At 40.2% G+C, this 12,074-nt stretch overlaps 1 protein-coding gene across 2 annotated transcripts; it reads left to right on the forward strand.

Annotated features, from left to right (window-relative positions):
- Positions 1-883: 883 nt before the first annotated feature.
- On the forward strand, positions 884-11,952 carry LOC118788884 (integrin beta-2-like). 2 transcript variants are annotated; one of them, XM_036545066.1, is made up of 16 exons: positions 884-1,143; positions 4,005-4,062; positions 4,638-4,732; positions 5,106-5,307; positions 5,557-5,727; positions 5,852-6,093; positions 6,729-6,887; positions 7,229-7,324; positions 7,437-7,526; positions 7,847-7,981; positions 8,774-8,964; positions 9,709-9,941; positions 10,410-10,632; positions 10,861-11,081; positions 11,305-11,471; positions 11,618-11,952. In XM_036545066.1, exons 1-16 carry the CDS (start codon positions 1,012-1,014, stop codon positions 11,678-11,680), a joined length of 2,478 nt encoding a protein of 825 aa, XP_036400959.1. In that variant the 5' UTR covers positions 884-1,011; the 3' UTR covers positions 11,681-11,952. The 2 variants fall into 2 exon arrangements, with proteins under 2 accessions (XP_036400959.1, XP_036400960.1); XM_036545067.1 differs by having other exon boundaries at positions 1,074-1,095.
- Positions 11,953-12,074: the final 122 nt, after the last annotated feature.

A 12,074-nucleotide genomic window follows, 5' to 3' on the forward strand; every position in this document is an offset into this window, starting at 1 on the left:
CAAATAAAAGTGAATCCATTCTAAACATGAATTAATGCCTACAAAGGTCTCCACACTGTTATGGATCTAAATTTTTATCTGCTGTTGCTGTTTAATGGTTTCTTGATAATATCCAGCACTGACCAAATTTAGGTTGTGCCTCAGAAAGTCATAAAACTGGAATACTAAAAATATATGTAATACTTAATTCAAAGAACCCATCAAAATTTTTTGCACATTTTTGAAAACATTATGAGTCATCAAAGAAATGAATGCTGATATTTGGTTTAATTCAATGTTAACTTGGTTTCCTCAGTTTGTCTGACTGTATTTTACTGTCATGTTTCTAAAATGCAATGATTTTCAAATATTACATATGTTCTTAGTTAATGTTGGCTAATGTTCAGATGTGCTACATCATCCCAACACATTAAAAAGTTCAGTCTCATCTATCATATGTCTATATTGTCTTATTATTAAACATAGTGTAATATATACCATATATACTACAATATATGTTGATGGTCTATGCTAAGTTCCCATAAACATTGCACCTTTGCAGCATATATCTTGCTGTGTCGGTTGCCAGGGAGACACGGAAAGTGATCAGGGTGCACTATTTACCACTATGATACACTTTTAGAGTAGAAACAAGGCCAAACACAGGTCAAGATATATCATCACAGTGGAAATTTGAGGAAGAAATGCTATTTCCTGGCTACGAAATGTCATAATGCTATACACAAGTTTTCCTCTCGATTTGCACTCAGAATATGCGCATGTCAGGTGTATGTGGGTGTGTGGGCGGGTTGGGGGTCGCTGGAGCTGTAACGTTCAACGGAAGTTTTGCATGTTGACTCCCAGCTCCACCTGCCTAGTTTCATTTGTCTTAAGTTTAGCTGCGTATTTGTTCATTCGAAAAAAGATTCATACTGTGAAGCTAATTTTGCTCACTTTCCGAACAGCCGCCGCTCCCTACCATGTGCTAACTCATGTGTTGTTTCTCCTTCTGCTCTTTCCTGTCATGGGTGTATGAATTTCGACAGTATCAAACCACAGCACAGCCCTGTCAACCGACAAGTACGAGAGGAAGTTTGGAGCTTGAGTGAAACACTGGTGAGAGATCTTAGGGGTGAAGCGCTGACCTTCATCGCTCTAATTTTCGTGAGTACACTACATACAAATCCAGGCTGCGGAATCATCTTAAATGTAAAGGGTATCCAGCCGAGTATTACTCAATCGTCATCTTTCAAAAAAGTAAAGCAAAAAATTTGAGGAAATGCTGAAATGATGAGATTACCTCTTGAGAGTAAACTAGTTATACACATACAACAAACATAAACGGCTCGTAACAATGTAAGGCAAAGATAACAGTTTTGATCATATTACATTTAATGCAAAGAACATTGTGTACAAGGACATGATTATATGTGATGTATATGATGCACAAATAATGTATGAAATTATCTTATTTGATTGAGTAAATTTTTAATGGAAAAAGCCATTATATTCCGTGATACAGTCACAGTTGTATATGTTAATTACTGGGTGTCATTTCCAAATAGTCAGAAAATATGAGTAGTACTTTGTACGAGGATTATTCAGCCAGGCCTGTTTGAAGTTTGTGCATGTGCTGTTGTGGATCGTCCTATTCTGAAAATTTTAGGAAAAACTCAATGAAATGTGAGTGTGGAATGTAAAAATGTGGTATAACTTAATAGAGAGCTGTTCGTATGTAGGGTCATCAGAGTGTATTTAGATGCGATTGATGCTGATTTCTGTGCATGACTTGTAAGCGATTGATTTTGCTTCATTCCTATTTTGCTGAACTGTTGCTACAACACACACTGTTGGGGGAAATTCATTACAACTCAGCAATGATCAGTCGCAAGTGGCATTTCTCAGCAAGATGCAATTAGTTTTTTATTTATTTCTTTATTTGGTTTCCAGTCTCACTAAGGAGAAGGTATTTATTTTTCAGCAGATTTGAATCACTTCCAATACAGACATAAGAAATGTATTTTTACATACTGCACACCGACAAGCATTTTGAAAATGAACAAAAGTATGTACATGAATTCAGAAGTCGGTACACTTCACACCCAAGCTCAGAAACCACACGTTTAAGTGTAGAAAAATAGGGTGGCTCCCTTGTGACACAAGGAAGGAAGTCCTCAGCCTACAAGAACGCCAGAAAAAAAAATAGCGTGAGAAAAGATGTTTTTGTACTCATAAGCTTCTGTCTCCCCAAATGGGGGAGATGGACAGAACCCCCAGGCCAGGGTTTTGATTTGCTTGCTCCCTGCTTGTCCCTTTGTGATAGGGATACAGGAAGTCTGAGGATGGGAATTTCTGCTAGAGTTGATGGATACATACAAATGGAGGAACATATGACAACCAATAATAGAGTTAATATAATATACAGTTAATATTCACTGTATTCATTTGTGGTGAAGTCACTCCACTTTGTGAGGGTTTCTTGCCACATAACTGTTATGATCAGCGAGACAGAGAGAAAGACAAAGATGCTAGCCCAAGAATGAAAGAGCCAGTCATACAACCACCAGAATAATGAACAGTAACTGAAGCAGGGTGACACATTTCAAGATCCTGACAACACTTATAGGTACTTACTGATTACTCCAGAATGGACACGTAATAGTACGTCTGACAAAACGGGTGATTTCATATTGGTGCCCAACAGCAGCGTTGTGCATGAACGCGTTAAAAGAGCGCGTTCATTGAACGTACTGATTTTTGAACTTGAACTTGAACGTATCCGTTTGCAACTAAAGTACGTGACCTTGAGCTCGTTCAGGTTTGTGCGAGATTCGGAATCCTTGGGTGTGTTAAAGTTACTGCTTGATGAATAAACACGGACGGCGTTACTACTTGAGACGTTTGTATTAGCGCAACTCATCAGATACACAGCTCGACAGCTTGCAACCAACTGCCAATATCACCCGTAACAATCACTGCGCATGTAGACGTACTCATAAAATAGTCCCCGGAGCAGCTCATTTAAAAGAATAAAAGGAATGAATTGGGTCTGTGAACTTGTTCAAAATTCAGAATTGTGACCTATGTTTTGTTCATTTTAATCTGTGTGACCTGAACTTGTGAAGTGTGAACTAGCACAACACTGCCCAACAGTGAACAAAGTTAGGCTTGATAAGTGTTTGTGGTAAATGTGGTAATCTAGAACCTCTGCCCGCTATGTGTACACTGCAACATATCAAAAGATTAGAACATGACCAGAAACTAGTTATGTTACTGAAAATTAGGCCCATCTTGCTTCATTGAAAGATTCTTGCTACTGTGAAATGTCACTGTTTCCTCTGAACGCCTTCCCCTAAAGTTGTTACCAGGGTAACATTTTATCTGAATCTCTCATCATTGTTCAAGAAGATTTTTGGGTGGAGTCCTGGGGTGCACTGCGGATAAAGATCTCACTATACATTTTCTTTGGCCAGGATATGTAGTGCTGTGCAGCATGTAGATTTTTACTGACATTCAGTTTTTACTTGTGTATAAAACAGGCACTCGCCAGTAATTTTCAAAGGCAGCCAAGAGGCATGAAATAATATATATAGTTGTACTACAGACTTATTAGAGTATTTTCTTTTAATTCAGATCAAGTGTACCAAGTTCTGCAATCAGCAGTTGCTCTTGACATTTTTTCCTTTATTGAATTTTTAACTATACATGTATTTATTGTTGATCATTAAAAAGTAAGTATATTTAAATCTATAGACAATTCAGTAGATCTACAGACAGATACAAAGAGATTGGTGAAAGGATGTTAATCCACTGTCTATTAAACTCCCAAGAGACAGGGAGAACTGCATTCCTTCAGTCCTCTGTATCTGGGAGGTCCTGGTTCATAATGAGATACTAGCATACTGTCTCCACATGCATGCAAGCTTCTGGTACAGTTCTGTCTTTTGCAGGACCCCTTTCACTATGAGGTGTAGGTTGACAGAATTTTCAGTATCAAACAATATGTGCGATTTTTGTTTCATCAGGAAATGTATCAACGTGTTGCTGTCCTTCTGCAGATTTTGTTGCTGTTAAGAAGAGGTGGTGAGTTTAAAAAATGACATGTCAAAACTGTGACTTTTTTTTTTCTAAACCAAGGACACCAGGGGTGGCTTTTGAGGGGAAAATGATACCTGCTCTGTCTACTATAATTCATAATTAATACCTGTATTTAACTGAATTTTGAAATAAATACAAATTGTTTGGAAATAAGAATTCAATGAAACCAGTTAAGAGTTTGTATAGTGTTGACTTATATATTGCACACTCACTAGAAAGATGACACTCAACAGACTGTGTTCAAAGCACAGAACCAGCTCCTAGCAGCCTACACCTCGGGAAGTGTAGACTGTGATTAAACTATTAAAATACATAGTTAACAAGCTACTGCCTCTGTAGTTCAACGAAATGCCTGATAGTACTGAAACAAATTAGGTCTGGAACATTTTTAGAGATGGCCACCAAAACATATATATGTCAGAGGACATCAAAACTCTTTACCAGGGTTTCTTTTTTTCTTTTTCAGAAAATGACTATAGGTTAACTTAACAAAAAGTCATGAATTGATTGTGTTTGACTTTGGACTGTGGCTTCAGCCATGTTTCCTCTCTGTATTCTAGCCCATTCTGAGAAGGAGGAATGCCTCAAGACAATTGTCAATTCATGTGCAGATTGCATCAGATCTGGCCCGTTCTGTATGTGGTGCAAACAACCGGTAAGGAAAAAATGCTGGGCTGTGAAGGTGACGAGGTTCATTTCCCCTTCAGTCTCTCACTTCTCTTAAGTAAGCTCATCTCATAGAGGAACACTCCAGTTTTATTATTGTTAAGATTATCATTATTATTAGTTCATTCAGTCATAACTCAGAAGTGCAGTTTGCTGCTTCTCTGCTATGCCACATCACTGCCCCTTTTAAGGGAAACCTGGATGTCTGGTACGTACTGGATCATCAATGAAAACATTGCTCCAGGCACGCTGCTTTGTTCACATATAGATGAAAATGTATGCATGCATTTAATAGGAATTCCGGAACGTCACGGACAAAGCGGCTTTCCCATCACTCTCTTGATTTTGTGCCTCGTTGCTAGAACTTCACCAAGACCGGCGAGCCAGATGCAACGCGTTGCGACACCTGGTCTCTGCTGGCGGAGAAAGGCTGCCTCGAATCCAATATTATTTCACCCAAAAGCCACCATATCCCAGTTGAGGACAGGCCCCTGTCAAAGGCCACGCCTTCTCAGCAGCCTGTCCAGCTCCGCCCACAGGAGGTGAAGCTTGCACTTAGACCTGGTACGTGCTTTGAAAATGGGAACTGTTTTCATAATAGATTTTTACTGATATTTTCATAAATACACATCTGTTCAAGGGCAATGGGGCATTAAAGACAAACATACACAACCACAAAATTACTACATGCACTGAAAAAATCAGTTACTGGTAATTATTACAAAAAATATGTAAGAAGGGCATACGGTTTTTGTTGGAGTTGTGAAGTGCTGCAGCACTGCTTAAAGAGAAAACCTGGTGCTGTTTGTCTAGGCCTGCCATACACCTTCCAGTTCAACTTCAAACGGGCTGAAGACTACCCAGTGGACCTTTATTACCTGATGGACCTGTCTTACTCTATGAAAGACGATTTGTTGAAGGTGAAGCGGCTGGGGAGAGACTTATGGACAGCTCTGGGGAAAACCACCTCTCGAGCCCGCATAGGTAATGTCACTCTCCCTGTATGAAACTATAACTGTATGCTATAAACATGGCACTAAGACGTTTGTCAAAATTAACATGATTGTGTACTTAAGGTGGCAGTTTTTGTTTCTTTTTTTTTTTGTAGGCTTCGGTGCATTCGTGGATAAGACGGTCCTGCCCTTTACAGACACCAACCAGAAGAAGCTGAAGAAGCCCTGCCCAGAGGAAGAGCAGTACTGCCAGCCGCCATTCGGCTACCGGCATGTGCTGAACTTGACAGACAAATATGATCTTTTCAACGAGATGGTGGCCTCTCAGCACATCTCAGGAAATCTGGACCCACCTGAGGGGAGCTTAGATGCCATCATGCAGGCAGCTGTCTGTGGGGTAAGCTCTCCAACAACTGTCACAGTCTTCAGTTGCACTTCCCTCAGCATGAAGCTTGCTGGGAAAAGAAGCCGCGTTTCAACAAAGTGCACATTTCATCTGCTCTCATTTCCTCTGCAGCACAGATACATACTGTCGTTTTTTTTGTTGTTGTTTTTTTTTTTTTTAAATTTGGCTTCTCTAGGTTATTTGCTTTCCTTTGTCAGCTGATCACAACTGCTACTTTTCCATCCATTTCATATTGTTTAACATGACAATTTTCTTTATTTAGCACTGTTTCCCTGCAATGTTGGGAAGGTAGGGCTTGAATAGTGTTATGCTCACACTCGCTGGTTTGGGAATCTTGTTAGCCTGGTGTGATACTGTTGCTCATTCAACTAGAATGGATGTACTTACTTATGTTCTATTGTGTTGGAAGTCACTCTGGATATGAACATCTGCTAAATGAATGTAATGTAATGCAACATAATATAATGCAATAGGTGCTGTGGTTTCCTTCATTTAGCTTTCACTGAAATGTGAGCAGTTTGATTGGTCAGTGTGATTTATTCTGTGGAACCCATTATTTAGACTCAGTTTATGAGAGGCTTCAAAGAGGCAACAAAATGACAATGAGCTCTCTTGTTTCCCAACAGGATAAAATCGGCTGGGGGAACAGCACTCGTCTCCTTGTCCTCACCACAGATGCTGGTTTCCACATGGCTGGGGATGGGAAACTGGGCTCTATTCTTTTACCCAATGACTGTGAATGTCACCTGGATGAAAATTTGATGTACAGCAAAAGCAACAAACTGGTATGTAGAGCAATGTGAATTATTTACCTAGTTTATATTTTTTCTTGATTTAAGCTTCTAAAGAAAGAGTAGGCTATGGCACCAGCTACAGGACTGTGACTTTTGCTGAGCAAGGCTTATACACAAGCTTGAGTGTAATAGCCATTGACAATATTAGTCGTCAAAGCTTTCCTTGTAAAGGTTGAACAAAATGTAGCATCAGTGTTTTTTTTTTTCACAGATATGCCTTGCTTTTTGTTCAAGTCCATGTTCTGTCATTGAACCACAAGATGTCAGCATCTATAAATGTCCTGGACTCATACTAATCAATGTAACATAGATGACTTCATTTTCTTTTTTAGGACTACCCTTCTGTGGGACAAGTGGCACGCAAGTTAGCAGAGAACAACATCCAGCCCATCTTTGCTGTGACTAGTAACATGGAGCAGATTTACAGGGCAAGTCTCTTGTAATGTGTGTTTGCGCGTGTGTGTTTAAATTACACTACTTCATTTCCAGCACAACAGGTGGCACTTGGGTTGTCTAAGTTGTGTGTCTAAACATTCACAGAAACTGAAAGAGATCATTCCCAAGTCTGAGGTCGGTGTGCTATCAGACGATTCAAGCAACGTTGTGACCCTTATTGAAAATGCATACAAGGTAAAGCATTGCTTGTTTTTAGGAAGAAGGTATACGAGTAAAGAGTAAAGTAGAACAGAGTAGTTGAGTAATAAAGAGTAAATGTGGTTTTTAACATGATGACATTAAAGAACAGACTAAATGCAAGTTCCAGGCAAACAACAATGCCTACTGTTAAAGTTGCACAAATTTTCAATATCTCCTCTTTGACAAATAGAGGAATGAATGATGGCTTAATAGGATTACATACAACAGGTGCATAATGAGAGCGTATGTCACAAGGTAGCAGGTAAAATGCACACATGTATTGTTTGCACTAAGGTGGTATTCCGTGTTGCCAGAGTCTATCTTCCAATGTGATTGTGACACACGAGGCACTGCCGCAACACGTCACCGTCACATACACATCAAACTGCGCCAACGGACACCAGCCGAGCCCCCAAGGCACTTGTGACAACGTGGGGCTTGATAAGGAGGTGGGCACCACATTTTTTGAAATGTGTTTCTTTAACTATGATATGAAGTAATTCTTCCTCTTTTTATCTGCTGACCCAGCGTTGCTCTTCATTGCTCAACTTTGGTGTGACCAACCAAGTTTTTTTTTCAAAAGCAACATCACTAAACCATGATGTTGGCACCAGTCATTTTACTCTATTAATATTATTTGCATTTGTTTAGCTGAATTTTTAATTTCCACAAAACTGCCAAGTTACTGAAGTGTACATTATCTGTAAGTAATAAATAAATATGTCTGCCATTAAACTTAAACTTATATCAAAATGAACCCAACTTCCATTAAAAAACATTAATGCTTCATAAAGTATTTTGTAACTTTGTTCTATGCTTTCTCATTTTGCCTTCTGGAGAGAATGTGGCCTTTCAAACTTGGTACATCCAAGTGTAAGATTTAAATTTTAAAAAAGGCAATGTCAAATCTAAGTGTTAAATGCGGAAAAGTGTCAGCAGAGGAAGGTAACTATGATTCAGCATGTTTGTTGGGGAGAATTTTTCTAAATGTTGTAGCCGTTACTCAGACTCTTTTAGAAGAAATCGTGCCAATGTTCTGCCATTCATGTGTCTATTAAGGGAACTAAAGCAAATACGAAAAATGGGCTTCATAGTGGCCCAGTCAGCTGAGCCCTGCATTCTGGGGTTGACTGGGAGACAATGGCATTGGAACACATTTGCTTAATTCCACCAGAGATAGAGGTGGGTAGCTTGGCCAGGGTGTTCACACATTGACATGTATGTATATGTGTTCTTTTCAGGTGGAATTTAATGTGACGGTGACGGCTAAGCAGTGCATAGATGAGACGTCTTTTCTCATTGGAGCTCTGGGCTTCACGGAGAAGATGAAAGTTAGCTTGACTACTCAATGCAACTGCGAATGTGACGAACCCAAGAACGCTAGCCACCCGGGTTGCAATGGACACGGCCAGATCGTGTGTGGCATGTGCAGGTGTGTTATACCCCGTCAGAGTCTGATGACAAACCGCTTTCAGAATACACAGTGAACAGACAAAACTGTATGTTCACTGTGTATTCTAAAACTCATGTACTCATGATTGCAAAGAGCTCCATCAAAGAAGATCTGTGACTTTTAGAATGGCAGACGTGTTGGTTTTTGCCAAAGTACTTCCCCAAAATTTTAGAAGTATTTGAAACCCTGATGTAATAAGTAATATTAAAATGAAACATTCATGTCATTTGTGTGAAGTTGGCCTCATAGGGTCACTTTTCCATTTAATGTAACAGAATATATCCCTCCTCTTATGGAATTTCACTGATAATGCCACTCTGAACTATGCTATTTTCAACATGAACCTCATGCTTAGCATTACAGCCATCTTCCAAAAATCAGTGGTCATCCAGTAAAATGCAAGACATGCAATACCAACTTCAGAGTGGTTTACACCAGATCCTCAGAATATTCACTCAGACAAATAAGTCAATTAGTATCTTTATGATTATCGTTAGGCTACATCTGAAGCCTTTTCAGCACAGGATTTTCCTTCCTGTTCCCAAATGTATATTTGCTCACAGCTAGCTCTCTGATGAGCTCTTTACTTTCACATACACCTGTGTTCAAAACCCTAAAATTCCCAAACAGGGCTGACTGGTAGAACTACCGGGATGGAGATGCTTGTGCCATGTCGTTGTTATTGTTATTATTTCATCTCTCATCTGTGCCTTCCTCCCAAAGTTGCAATGCAGGCTACCTGGGTCAGAGGTGCGAGTGCCATGTCGGAGACAAGGATGAGAGCCACCTGAGGGCGGCGTGTCAGAAGGACAATGGGACAGAGTGCTCAGGGCTGGGGGAGTGTGTGTGTGGAGTCTGCCAGTGCCACACCAGTGAGGACGGCAAGACCATCTACGGAAAGTACTGCGAGTGCGATGACAAGAGCTGCGAGGTGCACCACAACAAGCTGTGTGGAGGTAGCTCACCCCCCATACCCGCACACTCCAACCCCCCCCTTAGCAGAGTGCTAAAGAGCAGGACACCTGGCCCTCAGCAATCGCATGCTTCTCCCTCTTGGAGATGATGTCAGCCAGAGTTTTTCCCATCTCCCTCTCATCTCCACTGCAGCCCTACAGGATTAGGTATATTTATCCATTACCCCATGTATGAGCAACAATGTAGTATAGTGGTAAGGAGCAGGACTCGTACACAAAAGGTTGCCGGTTTGATTCCCCTCTGGGGCACTGCTGTACCCTTGGGCAAGGTACTTAACCCAAAACTGCCACAGTAAATATACAGCTGTATAATTGATAACATGTACATATTGCAATCTATGTCAGTCGCTCTTGATAAGACTGTCTGATAAATACCAGTAATGTAATGTAACGGTGAATGGATGGCTCTCTCTCTTTACACTTTCGTTTTCCTCTCGCCCCTGCTACCAGGCCATGGGAAGTGTGACTGCGGAACGTGCAAGTGTGACCAGGGTTACCAGGGCAGCGCATGTCAGTGCGAGAAATCCACCAAAAGCTGTACGCCCACTAATGCCAGCCAGGTGTGCTATGGCAGGGGCGACTGCCTGTGCAACATGTGCCAGTGTAAGGAGGGGTACAAGCCGCCCTTCTGCAAGGAATGCCCTGGATGTCCGTCACCTTGTGCGGCGGCTGCGTAAGTCCTCAACGGAATCACTACAAAAGACAAAAAAAAATGAAAACTGTGTCAACTTCGTCTCATTGTTCATTATTAAATTTACCTATTCACATCCTATCATATATGTACTATTTTTGCATACTGTTTTTTGTGTGTGAAACCTGAAACCGCACCTGCTTCTGTCTCATGAAGGGGATAGTATGGGTTTGGATGAAAAGATGTGAAAATCAAATTTTGACTTTTCAGGAGCTGTATTGAGTGTCTGGGATTTCAGACTGGCCCCCTCAGTAAGAACTGCAGTGAGTCTTGTTCACATATACAGCACAAAATGGTGGACAAGCTGATGAAGAGACACACCTCTAAGAAGCATTGCAAAGAAAGAGATGTGGAAAACTGCTGGATGGTCTTCACCATGGAAGAGCAGGATGGTTTTAACAGCTACATGGCTGAGATCCAGACAGAAAGAGGTGCGGGCTATGTGTACGAACACAAAATGTATTTGTTCTACGTGTTTTGTGTCAAAATTTGGCCAGACAGATTAAGAGAGGGATAGACAGATTTGTCCACAGACCCTGTTTCTCCTCAACTGCTGATGTCATGCTATGTCCTTATGTTACAACCCTTACTGTACAAAGAAACAAGAAACACATTGTGTTGAATGACAGATTTATCTCTCTTTATGTCTTTTAGAATGTCCTGAGCCACCAAACGTTGCCAGAATTATTGGGGGTGCCTTCATGGGCGTGGCTCTGGTCGGCATCATCATTCTTGCCATCATCAAAGCAATTATTTACATGCGCGACCGAAAAGAATACAAAAAATTTTTAAAAGAGCAACAGAAATCAAGGTGGAAAAATGTAAGTGGGTGGGAGTCTTTTCTGAAAAAAATACAAGTTTGTCTAAAATTGTCATTAATAGGTATAATTAAATGGTACTTAAAATGAATTTTATATTGAAATTATTTAGAAACCTTTTGTTCACACTCTATTTGTTCTCCCCACAGGCTAATCCTTTGTTCAGTGCTGCCACGACCACAGTACAGAACCCCTTCTTCAGTGGCGAGTAATCTAGACAAGAGTATTGGTGTCATGTTTGTTACTGTGTCACAGCAGTCCTTGGTTACTCTTACTGTATATTTCGCAATAAAAAGTATGTTTTTTCAGTTATTCATAAGATGGTATTCCAGCCAGGTAACTATAGCAGCAAGTGTAAAGTAAAGTAAATTGTAAATTGCAAAGTAAATTGCACTGCAGGTTCTTGTTTCTTGAATGCTGTCATTTTTGTAAAGTGTTGAATTATAGCATACAATTTATAACATAATATTTATGAATAAACTCAAGCACACATTCAAATGTTGAACCAGTATGTAAAAACATTGTCAAAATAAATCAATGTTACAGTATCTTATGACTTGACTTTGCTTTGCCTGACTAAAAATACCTTGTAGGGAAGAAAGTGTT

This window comes from Megalops cyprinoides, chromosome 14 (assembly GCF_013368585.1).
Source record: "Megalops cyprinoides isolate fMegCyp1 chromosome 14, fMegCyp1.pri, whole genome shotgun sequence".
NCBI classification, from domain to species: domain Eukaryota; kingdom Metazoa; phylum Chordata; class Actinopteri; order Elopiformes; family Megalopidae; genus Megalops; species Megalops cyprinoides.